This window comes from Zootoca vivipara, chromosome 4 (assembly GCF_965207765.1).
Source record: "Zootoca vivipara chromosome 4, rZooViv2.hap1.1, whole genome shotgun sequence".
Classification (NCBI taxonomy): Eukaryota; Metazoa; Chordata; class Lepidosauria; order Squamata; family Lacertidae; genus Zootoca; species Zootoca vivipara.
The window spans coordinates 64,493,130-64,508,577 of record NC_142587.1 but is presented as its reverse complement, the minus strand read 5'-3'; the positions used below and the strand labels follow the sequence as shown (position 1 = coordinate 64,508,577).

Here is a 15,448-nt window from a genome sequence, read left to right as displayed (position 1 = left end):
CCTGCCAGAGGAGACACCGTCAAGCCCCGCCGGCAGCGCCACCTTCACCCGCCTCTTCTCGGGCTGTGGGCACCATTGCGGGGAAGCCGGCCACGAGCCTCCCATCGGTGCGGCAGCCAGGGCTCCCTGGACGGCAGAGCCACACAGCCGCTTTGGCCACAGCTGACAGCGTCCCTGCCCATCACGCCACCCCCTCCGGCAGCCCGGTGTGCCTGGCCCTGCCTGGCAAAGCGCGAGTCCGGCATCACCGTTGCCGGTCCTGCTCATGGCGGGCGAGAAGTAGAAGGCACGGCATGGCAGCGTTGGGGAGCGGTGCTCGGAGGTGCGCAAGGCGCAGTTGCTAAAACGAAGTGCGCACACACATGCACGCGCATCCCCAGGGCAGCACGTGGCTCTGGCTTTCCGGCTTGGAAAGGCAGGGCGGGGCGCCAGAGGGATCTCTGAACCACGGCGCTGGATAGACTTAAGACGGCCCTGAATGGGAGAGATAAGAATTATTACTTTCTACATATAGATTTGTTTTACAAGGATATAAGCTTAAAGTTATATGATTTTTAAAATGTTACAATAATGTTAAATGAGGGATAGCTCAATTGGTAGGGCATGAGACTCTAAATCTCAGGGTTGTGGGTTTGAGCCCCACTTTGGGCAAAAGATTCCTGCATTGCAGGGGGTTGGACTAGATGATCCTTGTGGGCCCTTCCAACTCTACTATGATTCTGTGAAATGTACTGATTAACCCATGCTGAAAAGAACAGATATCAAATACAATATTTACTGTAAAGAGGTATGTTCCACTTTTAAAAAAAAACAACCCAGGGCAGGTGACACAATGTAGTAAAAACCATAACATATTAATAAAATACAGATACCATAGCAATTACTTCATCTGTACAAGAAGTCAAGAAGAAGAATAGGAATGGTTTTTTAAAAAAAAAAATCTTACTTTTCTAAAAGCTCATATGCCCCTTAGTGAGTGATATTTTTCCTGGTTTGTTAGATGGAATGCAATCTGTACTACTTCAATTATTTAAGATAAAATTAGATAAATACGAGAAGCACCCAGACATTTTGGAATGGTTATTATTGGTGATACATGAAGCAGAAAGAGGACTTGGCTGACGCTGCAGGAGTAATAAGAAAAGTTAATTAATCAAAGAGGATGTAGTTTTATATTACATGAGGATTCATAGATGTAGTAGTGCATAAAATATATTTTGAAATCGCCTCTAATCAGTAATAAGCTTACAGGGCTAACTAGGAAATGGCTGCTAATAAAATCTGATTTTACTAAACTAGTGAGAGTAAGCCTGCACTGACTTTGTCAGCCCAGCCAAAATTCCAGAGGTTACAGGAGGGTGTCTGTGTCTGAAAACTCTCCTCGATACTGGGAGTAGGAGACACACATTCCAGCGGGGGAATCAGATTTTCACGGTGAAGAATTAGTTACAGGTAGGTAGCCACGTTGGTCTGACGTAGTCAAAACACAAAATAAAAAAATTCCTTCCAGTAGCACCTTAGAGACCAACTAAGTTTGTCATAGGTATGAGCTTTCGTGTGCATGCACACTTCACATGCACACGAAAGCTCATACCTATGACAAACTTAGTTGGTCTCTAAGGTGCTGCTGGAAGGATTTTTTTTTATTTTTTGTTGGTGAAGAATTAGATAGCTTAGATTAAAAATATATATTTTAAATACTCCAAGCAGCTAGGCAGCATGATTTCTGGCACACATTTTCAAAGTATGGCTGAAAGTGTTCCTGGGAATGATGTTACAAGGTGATATAGAGTCATCTCCAGGAGCACTGTGTAGGGAGAAAAGGTTGTTGCCTTCATGGCAGGGTAATGATATTGGTGGCTTCATTCAGCCCTAAGTGAGATTTCCACCAAGTGATCAGAATATGTGTGAAAATTGGCCATAAAGATGGGTTGTGGCTGAATGCATGGGCAAGGTTGCTTCCTGGTTGGATTTGGACCATGTCCAAATCCTTTGGCGGATTCTTCTCCCCCATCTCCATTCCATGTGACTCATGCTTCTAGCCTGGCTTCCCTAACTCCAACCTGCTATTACATTGTATTTCATGATTAAGGCTTTTTCCAAAATGCTTATCCAAATTTTGTACACAAAACTGCCAGATTTTTCAGTTCACTCATGCCTTTCTTCTCTCCTGCATTATCAGTTTCAACATTTTCTTGGTAAATTCCTAGAAAAAAAGCAACCTTTGTGTGATTATAGATGAGCTTGCATCAGTATTATTACCAATGGACAAGAGCATATGTGTGCATCTGAAAAGACTGCACAAAAGAAAGAATATTGATGATATATATATATGATGTATATGATCACATCAAGATTATTGTTTGTAATGTTTTATCAATACACACATTGGTTGCTCAAGAGGAAGGAAATAGTGAATTGTGTGTGTGGAGGGGGGAGGGGTTCACTGTTTATGTGAAATGCCCAACAGACTTAGCTGAATGAGCAGTATACAAAAGAAATAAATGAGTAAAATGAACTGAATGACTTGAACGCCATAGTAAGCAGCACATGCTCCAATTCCCCTAAATAGAAACTGTCCGTGTGAAAATGGGATTACAGAGGGTGGCACACAGAAAATGATTTTTCCAGAATAGTAATTTGGGATTTCTAAGAGTATTCATGGCAGTTGTGCAGGTCTGTCACTCATCTCTACATGCCTTTATTCATTCTTTGTTTCCAGCTTGTAAATATGGCAGATTTTACCCTATTGCTCCATTGAGAGCTGTTTTGATTATTAGGCATGAAAAAACTTCTGAGATGAGAGTGGGGATTAGAGTTGTTACAAAAGTACTGATGAGTAACTAAAACTGTGTGTATATATACAGTTCCTGGAAGAGAAAGATTTAGGAGATTGAGGTTCTCTTCTAGATAAAAGGTACAGGTTCCCCAAACACCTTTGTCTCCCTCTCAGCTTTCTTACCATGAGTCTTCTGTCCTCGATAACAAAAAAATTCAGAGCAAGAAAGCAACAACGCAGATTTAGGATATACAGCTCTCTCATTTGCTTGTAGACGTATGATGGAATACGTCCATTAGATGATAGAAATGTATTCCTTTCTAGTCAAACCTTTCCCATATATTATTCTGTTCTCATAACTTTTTTCATCAGCCTTTACTCTGAAGACCACAGCAGCGGGTCACAAAGAGTCAAGTGTTTTAGAAATCCAAACTACCCATATCTCAAGAGATAGACTGATGGCAGCAATATCCCATTATAATAACTGAAACTATGAGCAAAGAGATCAGCTGACTGAAGGGGCCAACATACATATTGTATTGATGTTCTTAGTATGTGTATAACACAACAAATCACCCATGAATAACATCTTGGTTAAAGGGCATAAGGATCTGAAATAATCAGTAGGAATGTGTGTGAAATGAAAACGGAGTTGACTGATCGAAAGTATATTTGAGAAGTCAGGAAATGAAATATAATATTGCACATATTTTATAGGCTTAATAACTTAGTAGTGGAGCAGCAATTTGATGAATATGATCTTTTTGGTCCTGTAGGAGTTAGGTATAATAAACAATTCTCGGTCATTGAACATTATGTGGTCCTGGGAATTTTAGTCAACAACAAATGAAGCACTAGATAGCTCCTGTACTTAAAAAAGAAAAAAACACCTTATAGAGTATCATCACACCATGTAGGGATATGAAAACAGTTTGTGTTTACAGAAAAACCTGGAACATAAACAATTACTATGGAGAATTCATTGCTTACCATGCCATCATTTTGATTCTCTGGAATCGAACAGACACCTTGCAAATACTTTTCATGATTCTTCCTCATGTATTTCTCATTATATTTAAGATTCTCCATATATTCAGCAGCATTTTACAGTATATCTAAAATGAGAATTAAAGGTTACTTCATCAGAACCTTGGTACATGCTTTTTAAAAGCCCATTTTTCTTTCTGTTGTTTTTAATCCCTTTTGTATCTATCTAAAATGTTGACAGTTAATTCCTATCCATTAGAGCTCCAGTCCCTGCAGTTTGTTCCTATATGTCTTACAGCTGCTCCCTTTTATCTGTCCAGCTGTCTTTCTGTCACTTTCCTATCTTTCACTCTGCTGGAGGGTCTGCTGGCTGATAGATGTCAAATTGCAATAACTAAAGCATGCGGCTTGCAGACAAAATTGAGCTGGTAATAGGGTGCCAGCTCACAGATGGCTGAATGCTCAACCTGCTAAAGAAAAATACTTGCACCCTTTAAATTAAGTTCAAGTCACCTTTTTCATGCTGTACAGTAAAAATAGGAGACATCCACTCCTTATGAAAAGGAAAAGAACTGCTGACTCCTGGCTGTGTGTGGACTGATTACATAGTAAGTCCTGGTGTATATTTTCTCACTGCTGGAGATGTACATGATTTTTCAGTCTAAGGTTCGATATGAAAGAGAAGCTAGTTATACCCATTGATGTTACTAAAATGAGGAAATGTTTAAAAGCCACACTTGTGGCTTGTGTGTGCAGTTCTGGTCAGCTCACCGCAAAAATGCTATTGTAGAGTTGGAAAATGTTCAGAAAATGGAACCTGTGAAGAAAGGTTACATTTGGGGATTTCTAGTTTAAAGAAAGTATGTGCAAGAGGAGACATGATAGAGGTGTATAAAATTGTGCACGTTGTGAAGAAGGTAGGGAGAGAAAAGCTTTTCTCTCTGTCTTTTAATGCTTGAATTTGTGGACACCCAATTAAGAATGTTGGAAGGCAGACAAAAGGACGTACTTCCTTACACAGCACATAGTTAAGCTATTGAACTTTGTGTGGACAGGCGGAGTCCCCCAACCCCCCAGGCGACCCCCTGAGCGGAATAACGACGCAAGACAACGTGCTATGGAATTCAAATTGGCCACAACTTTATTAAGATTCAGATGTAGGGAGACCTTGGCTCAGGCATTGGGCTTCGGGGTTATCCACATGTATGGGGGTTGGGGCTGGCTCTTGAGAACATATGTTCAAGCAGAGAGAACCCGCCCCCGCAGGAAGGGGGAAGCGATGACGCCTATTGGCATGGTTAAGGCTTCCCCCAATACCCCAATCTTGTTGCCGCAAGGGGGGGTGAGGTTTCCGCCTCATGCCCCTCCCTCTAGGAAAATCACCAAAGAATTCCGCCAAGGCCTGACACTGCCAAAGTTGTGATGTATTGCTACAGGAAAGGCAAAACCTGCCAATGCAGGGAAATTCCTTTCCGGCCCTCCAACAGCGGCCTTGACGTAGCAGCGCCTGTGTACCTGTGGAGAAAAGGTTAACTTGGAAAAGAACTTAAATGAGGGTGTGGAGGGTGGGAGAAGCTCTGGAACCAACTGGTGCTTGGAGGTAATATTCAAATTCTATTGTGTGAGTGGGAAAGTCTCTCCCCTTACCTGTCCATTCCCTGGCAACACCTCCCCAGGCAGGATTGGACGCTAGGCTTGGGTAGGCGGAGACCCCTGGCATCCTACCAGGGAGTTGCCCTCTGGGATCAGGGGGCTGCACATGACCACACAAAAGTCGCCCCCCATTTGATGTGGGGAGCGGTCATTCAAAGCAAGCATAATTAACAGGAATCTAAATTATTATCTTAAAGATTTCAAAATAAAACCTTACTAAAGGTAGTCAAATATAAAGTGCACATTTAAAACTGCATCAGTAGCAAGAATATAAATCATTATCACAATCATAGAACATATCAGCTGCTGTTGCTGCTATTCCTGCCAATGGTGGTTCATGGTGGGTGGTGGCTGTGGAAACTCAGGCTCAATGACCTGAGTTTGCTCTAAGAGACAGCCAAGATAGTCTCTGGCTTCTTCACCAGCATGGCTTTTATAGCCAGAGTCAGTTGGGGCCCTGACCTTCCAGGCCAGGTAGGAAAGGCCTGCAAGACAGGAAGCAGATCTTCCAGGACATACAGCCAAGAATTATGCTTCTAACTACCAGTTGCTGTTTGTGAGCTTCCCACAGGTTAGCAACTGTGAGAATGAGATAACAATTCTGTTTATATCACCGAGGAAAGAGACTGTGGTGGGGTGCCTGTTTTGCATGCAGAAAATTCCAGGTTCAGTTCCCAGCATCTCCAAATAGAGCTGGGAGTATCTCCTGTCTGGAACCCTGGAGAGCCACTCAGACATCACTGTGCTATATGAGCCAATGGTCTGACTTACCTTAAGACAGCTTTCTATGTTCCTATCCCACAATGATATTCCCCTCTGTGCTAGCTCCTTTGTCCTTGGTGTGATTGTAGTTTAGGAATCAAATTGGTGACATATGCATGTGTTATTTCAATTAGGGGAAAAAACAATTTCAGTTAAGCTCCTAATATACTCCTAATGATCCAGACCCATAGACAGTTAGTTGCTTGATAGCTTAAAAAGTTCATTTGGGATCCAGTCTGGTTTAGCCTTTCAGTACCATAGACAGTTAGTTGCTTGATAGCTTATAAAGTTCATTTGGGATCCAGTCTGGTTTAGCCTTTCAGTACCATAGACAGTTAGTTGCTTGATAGCTTATAAAGTTCATTTGGGATCCAGTCTGGTTTAGCCTTTCAGTACTGTAAACTAGGCATCTGAAAAAAATAAATGCTCAGGTAGTACATTTCTACATAAGTCACACAATATTCCTTCCAATGCTACCATTCTATGAGCCTATGGATAATTTGCATTTAAGCTTGCAGTTGCTTAGCAAAAATTGCAGCTTATGCTGTAACTCTGAATTCCTGGTCACAAATGGCTTTTGAAGACACCCAGAGTTTTAAACATTCTCCTCTGTTGGTCTATGTGAGAACAGAAGTCAGTAGTTCCACTGGACACCTGAAGCTAATTGATTTGCATTTGTCTGGACTCGGATTTTGATCATCTTTTTTTTGTATCCATTGACTTTGATAATCAAGTCAAACCTCTTCTTGTGCTGATCTTATCTATAGAGAGCTGCATCTTCTAGATGATGGCAATGTGCACTCCGCTGTTATTTCCCTTCCTTTTTATTGCTTCAGAACATCTTTTTGCTTTATTTAAAGCACCTATTGGTAGTTCAAAGATTGCGTTCGATATTTGAACTGCATTCCTAGGAACTGTGTTATTACATGCATAGTTACTTGTGTGGCATCATATTTTCTTAGGTTGAATTTTTCCAAGCAATTGGGACACTAAGGAGCAGAACATGATGTGAAGTGTAAAATTGCTTCAGAATAGCTAGCTATTTGGTATTTGGGGGATTAGTTATTTAGCATTTCATAAAAAGCTTCAGCTCCCCACTTATTCTACAGTCACTTCACCACTTCACATGCTTGACTTGTCTGTGAATAGTTTATGACAAAAGACATGAAATGCACTATTGTCATTTGCTGTCATCACATACCAGGAAACTATTGCCAGGAATATAATTATAGTGTGCATTGCAAATTGGGCAGAATTACCACCGCTTTTGTTTTCATTTTATTTTAAACTGATCCTGCTAAATTCAGTGGAAATTAAAAGCTACAGGCAGAATTCTTTAAAAATTCAAGGCAAAACTAGACACTATGCCATTCAATTAGTAATTGCTTGAATGATTTGTTAAAAGCAAATTGCAGGCTTAGGAAGAAGTGGTCCAGATAGGAAACCTGGGGTCTTTAAGCCTGATACCTCCCCTCTGTGGGCCCAATTTTGTATTATGCCTCCTCTGCCTCCTATTTGCATTGTAAAAAAGGCTCCCCTTGGAGGAACTCAAGACATCTTACAATGAAAAAATGAAAACAAGGCAACATAATATTAAGCAAAGTTACACACAAATCTATTACAAAACATAACTTCAGAGCCAAAAGTGAGACCACAGAAAAATCTACTTAGTGAGGAATTAATTAAACAATAATATAGTGTTTTCAGGGATCAGAAAACCACCAATAAAGTGGAGGACAACTGAAAATACTGTGGTAAGGAGTTCCACATTCTGGTTGCCACAACAGAAAACACCTGGTCCTCCAATTCACCTTGAATTCTACTATCATATTTTGTTTGCCTTCATTAGCTTTGCCATTATCAATCGATGAAACATAGTGACTCAGATTGAGAGAATGCTGAATTTTGAAATGTGTTACAGGATCAAATATCTGCATGAATAACAGGGCTCATTGGATCAGTACCTTTGATGCTCACAGGATTGTTATAAGGATAAGTGCAGTTGCATGATGGGGTGGCACCGGCCCTCCATTGCTGCTACTTTCTGGGAGGTAGAGGGAAGGGGTGGGGTGGTTGACAAGGTCAGTGTGGTGCAAATACCCCACCATGCTATCTGCTAGTAATGTAGACCCAAATGCTGAATAAGTGATAAATGATATGTAGATAATGTTTCAGTCCTATAAAATGCTGCAGTTATAGCTATTACAATATTGCTTTCAGAAATTAGACAAGAAAACAAAACCCCATTACCTCTATCCTGCCCTTAGCATCATGCCGCTGTCATTTTACTCCAAAAGCAAATGTTATTGTTCTGTTTTTGCTGAAACACCAATCAGCAATTAACAACAGATGCATTTGGCTGGTAGAGTAATGTAACTTCTTCTAAATAAAACCATTATTCAGAGATTTACTCCTGTGTATGTGTTTCTGTTTCAGCTTCAGATATGGCAGCAGAACAGGGGCAGATTCTTGTCATTGCCACAGCTGCTGTTGGAGGATTCACGCTCCTAGTCATCCTCACTCTGTTCTTCCTCATTACTGGAAGGTAATTAACATTGGCATCGTAACTCATTTTCATGCAAGGCAATATTTATTTGATATTTTGTTTGTTACATTTATGCTCTGCCTTTTCAAGAAAGAAAAATGCCCAAAGTGTATCTGTGTTTGACCTAACAAGTCCCAGTGTTGTTCCAACGCTAGGGAAACTGGGCTCCTTGGAAGGGCAGTTAGGTCTGATGGTCCCATCTACATCTGACATTTAAAGCCATATTGTACCACTTTAAATAGTCATAGCTTCCTTCAGAGAATCCTGGGGACTGTGGTTTGCTAAGGGTGCTGAGAGTTTTTAGGAGACCCACCCCTACTCCCTTCGCAAAGCTACAATTTACAGAGTTCCCTAGGAAGCGGGATTGACTGTCAAACCACTCTTAGAATTATAACTCATAAGCTTTCTCCTCTAACAACTCTTAACCCTCTTAACACACTACAGTTCCCAGGATTCTCTGGGAGAAGCCATGACTGTTTAAAGTGGTATGGTACAGCTTTAATGGTATACTATGGTGAAAATGGGGCCTGAAGTGTAAACCACTCTTGGCTGCTCTGTATCTCATTTGACCACCTTAACATAATATGAAAACGTTTATACTATTCCTTAGCCCGGGTGACAAAGGAACATGATGAAAAAAATGTGTCCTCTTGTGTTGGGTTTTATAGATGTAACATTTTTAGCCGTTTTGAATCTATGGTAGGAAAAACCACCTCCCCCTCCATTATTTCCAGTAAAATAAATAAATACATTTGGAGGGAAACTCGCCTCCTTATCAAAGCATGATTTATGACATAGCACTTGGATATGTTACCGCTTATTATTTTTATGAACTTCTTCAAAATATATAATGCCATACTCTCCAACATTTCTCTGATGAAAATTTCATAATAACAATTTTATTATTTATACCCCGCCCATCTTACTGGGTTGCCCCAATCACTCTAGGTTATGGGTAGGCAAACTAAGGCCTGGTGGCCAGATCCGCCCCAATCGCCTTCTAAATCCAGCCTGCGGATGGTCCAGGAATCCGTGTGTTTTTACATGAGTAGAATGTGTCCTTTTATTTAAAATGCATCTCTGGGTTATTTGTGGGTCATAGGAATTCGTTCATTCCCCCCCTTCAAAATATAGTCCGGCCCCCCACAAGGTCTGAGGGACAGTGGGCCGGCCCCCTGCTGAAAAAGTTTGCTGACCCCTTCTCTAGGTAGTTTCCAACATATATAAAAACATAAGAAAACATTAAACATTAAAAATATTCCTTATACGTTCCCTTCCAATGAATTCTAAAAGTTGTATACAGTGGTACCTCAGTTTTCGAATGTTTCTGTTGACTTTTCAGAACTCAAATGCCGTAAACCCGGAAGTAAATGCTTTGGTTTTCGAATGTGCCTCATAAGTCGAACCAGAAACGCAGCTTCCATATTGAGTTTTCTGTATTGAGATTTCCGTTTCGATGCTTCTGTTTTGAGTTTTCAGTTTTCGAACGTTTTGGAACTCAAACGGTCTTCCAGAACTGATTACGTTTGAAAACTGAGGTACCACTGTAGTTACAAATCTCCTTGGCTCAGGGGTCACATAACTCTATACCCTCTGATGAAAATAGGGACATTCAAAGAAAAGCGGGATCAAATCAGAAACTGGCACAGCTTCTGTAAATCCGGGATTGTCCATTGAAAATCGGGACACTTGGAGGGTCTGCAATGCCTTAGCTTTATTCAAATAATCATAGACATGCCTCCACTGCAAGAGATGAATCTGCAACCTATTGTACTCTAAGGTACCCAAATTTATCTTATTTTTCCAGCTACAGTGATAGGAAAAGATTAAATGAAAGTTGAGCGTTGAAACGATCAACATTGTAGGAAACAAAGTTTTCTGCTGTTAGATATCTGCTCTTAGAAACAGTGTGTAAATCTCAGCTTTTATCAAGCAGAAACAGAATAAATAAACAGTAAATAAAAATAAAAAAAAAAACATTTTACAGTAGACCTGCTGGTATAATGGAAATTCACCTTCCTCTTCTCTTCCTCACCCTGTACCAATCTGCTCTGGGGCACATTTGGTGGGAAGTACACAGGGGGTTGCAGGTGGGAAGAGAGGAAGATGAAATTCCATTATGCAAGCAGAAGCCTGTTCATCTTGCATACAGACACCATTGAATACAACTCCTATAATGTAACACATGAGTGGCAATAATTTTGGAAATTAGTATATTATCCTTGCACATAGAGAGTCTGATGTCCTGTGTAGTGCACACTTAATTAATTTTTAGTTTTTCTTGAAGTATCTAGCATTGTAAGAATTACTGTACCACTTTCTGGTGAGCCCCATTGTGTGCAGATTTAATTCACATGACTAATTATGGTTCACTTTGCAGTTAAAATTATGGGTGTTAATATTTTTAAAAGTCAATTGTGACAAATTACATCACAAGTCTGTAAATAGCTTTACTAACAGACATCAAATAAGATAGGATAAATGCAAACATTTCAAAGCCTTTGAAATGATTTTGCTCCGCAAACAAATGACACTCTGAAGTGTGCTTCTCACTTTAGTGGAAAGAGAGAGTCCTATTTTGATTTCTTCTTGTTTCATCACATTTATTAGATAACATTAAGAACATTGGAAACTATTCTTTTAATGTATCCCTGTTGAATTACATTCTTTCAATTACATAAGATATGGATTCATTTTCTGAAGTTACATAAACATCAGGATAAAGAGACAGGGGGATTCAGAACAAATATTCAACATGTTATAGAATCTCAGGCAAATTTCAAAGTGGAAGATTGGGCTGGTATGCTACAGATGTGTTCTGATTCACCATTTAGAATTAGCAATTTGATGCAATGTTGAATTACAAGGCTGCTGATGAGTCTATTCATACTGAAGAGTCAGAAGGAAATAAGCACCTGCATCTGTATTTGACTGGATGATTTACCTGCTAACAGTAAATCGGCATGCCAAGTTTTGAAACCACAAAAATATTATGGGAGAATTAAAATTTAGGATTGATCAGTATTAGATTTCTATATCGCTATGGGGTTTTTCCGGGGTCAGTGAAGCTGTGATATGTGATGTTAGTGAATATTCTTGCTAGGGAAGGAATGAATCTCCCAGTAGCACCAGAATGTTCATAAAGCATCCAGATTGTCTGAAGAAAGTTAAAGCTTGTTTTAGCAGGAAAAAGGAAAATGGGGAGATGCTTGAATAGGTAAGGAAGGCTAAAAGAAGTTTAAATTTGATTGAGTGCAAGTCCCAGAACTCCAAAGGGACAGTTTGAGCCCAGCAGCGAAAATGGCTGTAATAAGGGGAAACCTGAACCAAAAGACTGTGATGAAATGGACAAAATGGATGAGACATAGAGGAAGGGACTGGCCAATGAAAAAACATTGGTAATGAATTAATGATCATAGGGGAATAAGGAAAGAAGATTCTGGGAGCTGTTGAGGGCACAGGAATCAACGGGGGGGGGGATGAAGAGGAGAAGTGAAATCAAGGAAAGAAGGCTCTAAGAAGAACTCTAGAGTGTTTATTTAATTTTTATTGTATGAAACTGTTCATAAATTGTTTGGAATGTGAGTCACACTGAGCGACTAGGAAATGACTGGATATAAACTGAAGAACTGAATAAAAATATTCCTATCCTAGGGGCAAGAGGAGTAGTTGCCATTGGCAGGAACAAAGTAACCAGACAAGACACTGTGTGTTCCAAGAGCACAGGGCCGGCCCTATGGCCAGGCTGGGTGGTGCAGGGCACCAGGGCGCCGGGCCGCTAGGGGGGCGCCACGCAGCTGTGCCAGCCCGCCCGCCGCGCAGGGAAATGGGGCAGGGGGGCGCCAGAGGGATTCATCACGCCAGGGCACCAGATATACTTAAGACGGCCCTGCAAGAGCACGAGCCAGGTCTAAAATGGCATAAAGTTCTTAGCAAGTTAGACCTTGGGTGAGCTGCTGGGTCTGTAGAATCAACAGTGATTTACAGAGGAGGGATGCATCAATAGCTGCTTAGGAAGCCATGACTGGTGTAGTCTACATTTCATACATTGGTTTGAAAACCAAACAGTTATTTGGCATCATGCTTCTAAGACCGAGGGAGGGAGGGAGGGAGGGAGGGAGGGAGGGAGGGAGGGAGGGAGGGAGGAAGGAAGGAAGGAAGCTAGCTAGCTAGCTGCTTGGGCTCATATGACTTGCAGTAACCCAGTGGCATTTTTCCCATTTAGAACAGCAGGCCCATCAGAAACTCAGAAATACCTGGGGTGGTAGGGCCAATCCTACCCCTGGAAGCTCCTGTTTTTGGTAAAGGACAGCTTTAGCCCCTTTTATCTGTATTACAGCTTGCAGCCTAACCCCATCCTAGGTTTCATTTCTTAGTCATGTGGAGTGTCATCCCAGAGTGTGTTGGTTCATTTTTTTGCATATACCCTGTTTCTCATATTTTAAGACATACCCATAAAATAAGCCATAGCAGGATTTTTAAGCATTCAATGAATATAAGCCATACCCCGAAAATAAGACATAGTGATAGGCGCAGCAGCAATGCCGGCCGCGGCAGGAGGAGGAGGAAAAAAATAAGACATCCCTTGAAAATAAGCCATAGTGTTTTTTTTTTTAGGAAAAAATAAATATAAGACATGTCTTATAATATGAGAAACACGGTATATTTTCACATAGATAAGGAAAGTTTGTGATCCCATTGTAGATACATTTAAAAAAGAAATAAATGGAACAGTACTGGATCTTCTTTGATATCTAAGCCCTCTTCAGGTGTCCAATAATGAATATGTGAAGGGATTTCCAATATTGTATTGACTAGGTATAGGACCCCTGGACAGTTAAATCCAGTTAAAGGTGACTATGGGGTGCAGCGCTCATCTCGCTTCAGGCCAAGGGAGCCAGCGTTTGTCCACCGGCAACTTTCCAGGTCATGTGGCCAGCATGACCAAACCTTTACCTTTTTAATGTATTGAGTAGCCCCTGCATGAATGAATATAAGTCCCCTTCTACTGAGACAAGAACCCTGGTCAATCAAATCACTTGTCGCTGTCAGTGGAGCTTTGTGCATTGTTGGGTCACTTTCAGAGTAACACCAATTACACATTTTCTAGGTGTGTTGCTGATCCATGTCTTGGTGCCTACAGGATGGTTTTTGCTGGCACATTGTCAGAAGTACCTTCATGAGTTTGGTTTTCACAGGTACTAAATAAATGGAAGGCTTCAGTACAGTTATTTATTACAAAGCATGCCATTATTTTATTTGATTGCTGTTTTTCTAGCTGCCTTCTACAATGAATATGGCTTTTGTAAGTTTAGTTCATAAAATAAAAATAATCAGCATGTAAATTCAATGTCATTCATTCTGTGGTGTTAAAAAAAGTGAAATGGTGTTCATTTTCTTAAAGGTGCCAGTGGTATATAAAGGCAAAAATGAAGTCTGAAGAAAAACGAAGAGCTCATTTGCAAAATGGACATTGTAAGCAAAGCTATCTGTGATGTTTTGTGTTTAAATGAAGAATGATCATTGCATTTTTAATGTATTTTCACCTCTTATATCTTGCTGAAAGAGGTAGAAACAGACTATCCTTCCAGTACTTATAATACATGCACACCTCCTAAATTTACTTTTGGCTTAAGTGTACATTTAGAGCTCCACATAAAAAGGAGTACCTTCATGTTGAGGGAAACACCATGAACTCCACAAAAACTTTTCTTAACATTTAAGTGACATTTAAGTTCGCATTTAAAGGCACATCTACCTAATTCACAAAACACAGCTATACTTTGAAATTTGCACTTCTCTGAATTTTTCAAATTTTGCTCTAGCTAAGTAATGTGTACAAAAATGCATATACTAGTAAAGTATGCATAAAAATAATATATTAGTGAAAATAACATACAAAAATGCTTTATATTAGGGGAAATTGTGTTGCAAAAGTGTCTATATTAGGCCACATATAAAAAATTGTATATTATGAAAAATTGAAATTTATAGATCCACCCATCCCTAGTTTCACTCCTGCTTAGAAGTGTTTATTATTACTAAATAAATAATTATTACTTTTTTATTATTACTAAATAATTGTTTAACCAGACATATGCATCATTTTTGGCGGAAAAATCCTGGCAATGTCCAGGAAATTGCGGACAGCCCTAACCTAAATAATATTCCTCCATCCTCCCTGGTACTTTCCGTATTTGTGGGGTTATGAGAGAAGTGTCTATGTATCTAAAATATCAAATTAATAAATACATCAAACCCTCCACTTATAGATCAAAAGTGTACCAAAAAGTGAGTCTCCCATTGCATTTTTAAACCTACATTATTCCAGGATGCTTATTTGGGGCTGTAGGGATAAACTCCCCATCACCTCTTTAAACTTCAAAATAAATGCATTTCATCTGCGTTGAAAATGTTTTTGTTAATTTCAACCTGTTCCTCGCTATGTGATTTTCTCTGAACTTTCTAACTTATGCCTGCCAGAAACCACATCACATTTACTTGCCAAAAATGAATTATCCCTTTAGTTGTGATTTCATTCTCATTTCTTGCATTTTCATAGTGAAATAATTTCCAGAAAGGAAAAGCAGAAATGAGTCACAAAAGAGATAAGAATTTTGAATTCAACATCACTTCTTCCACATATTTAAAGCATGTAATATCAACATAGCCTACACAAAAATTCAACATGAATCAGTGCTTCCGTGTTGTTCTCCCTAACA

General features: G+C 40.0%; 1 protein-coding gene across 5 annotated transcripts in view; it reads left to right on the top strand.

Moving 5' to 3' along the window:
* The window catches only part of EPHA6 (EPH receptor A6), a 205,365-nt gene that overhangs the window by 98,812 nt on the left and 91,105 nt on the right, over positions 1-15,448 (top strand). For all 5 annotated transcript variants that reach the window (XM_088668036.1, XM_088668034.1, XM_088668038.1 and 2 more), the window contains 2 exons: positions 8,618-8,726; positions 14,131-14,201. In XM_088668036.1, the coding sequence (XP_088524162.1) occupies positions 8,618-8,726; positions 14,131-14,201 (180 nt within the window). The remainder of the gene's footprint in view (positions 1-8,617; positions 8,727-14,130; positions 14,202-15,448) is intronic.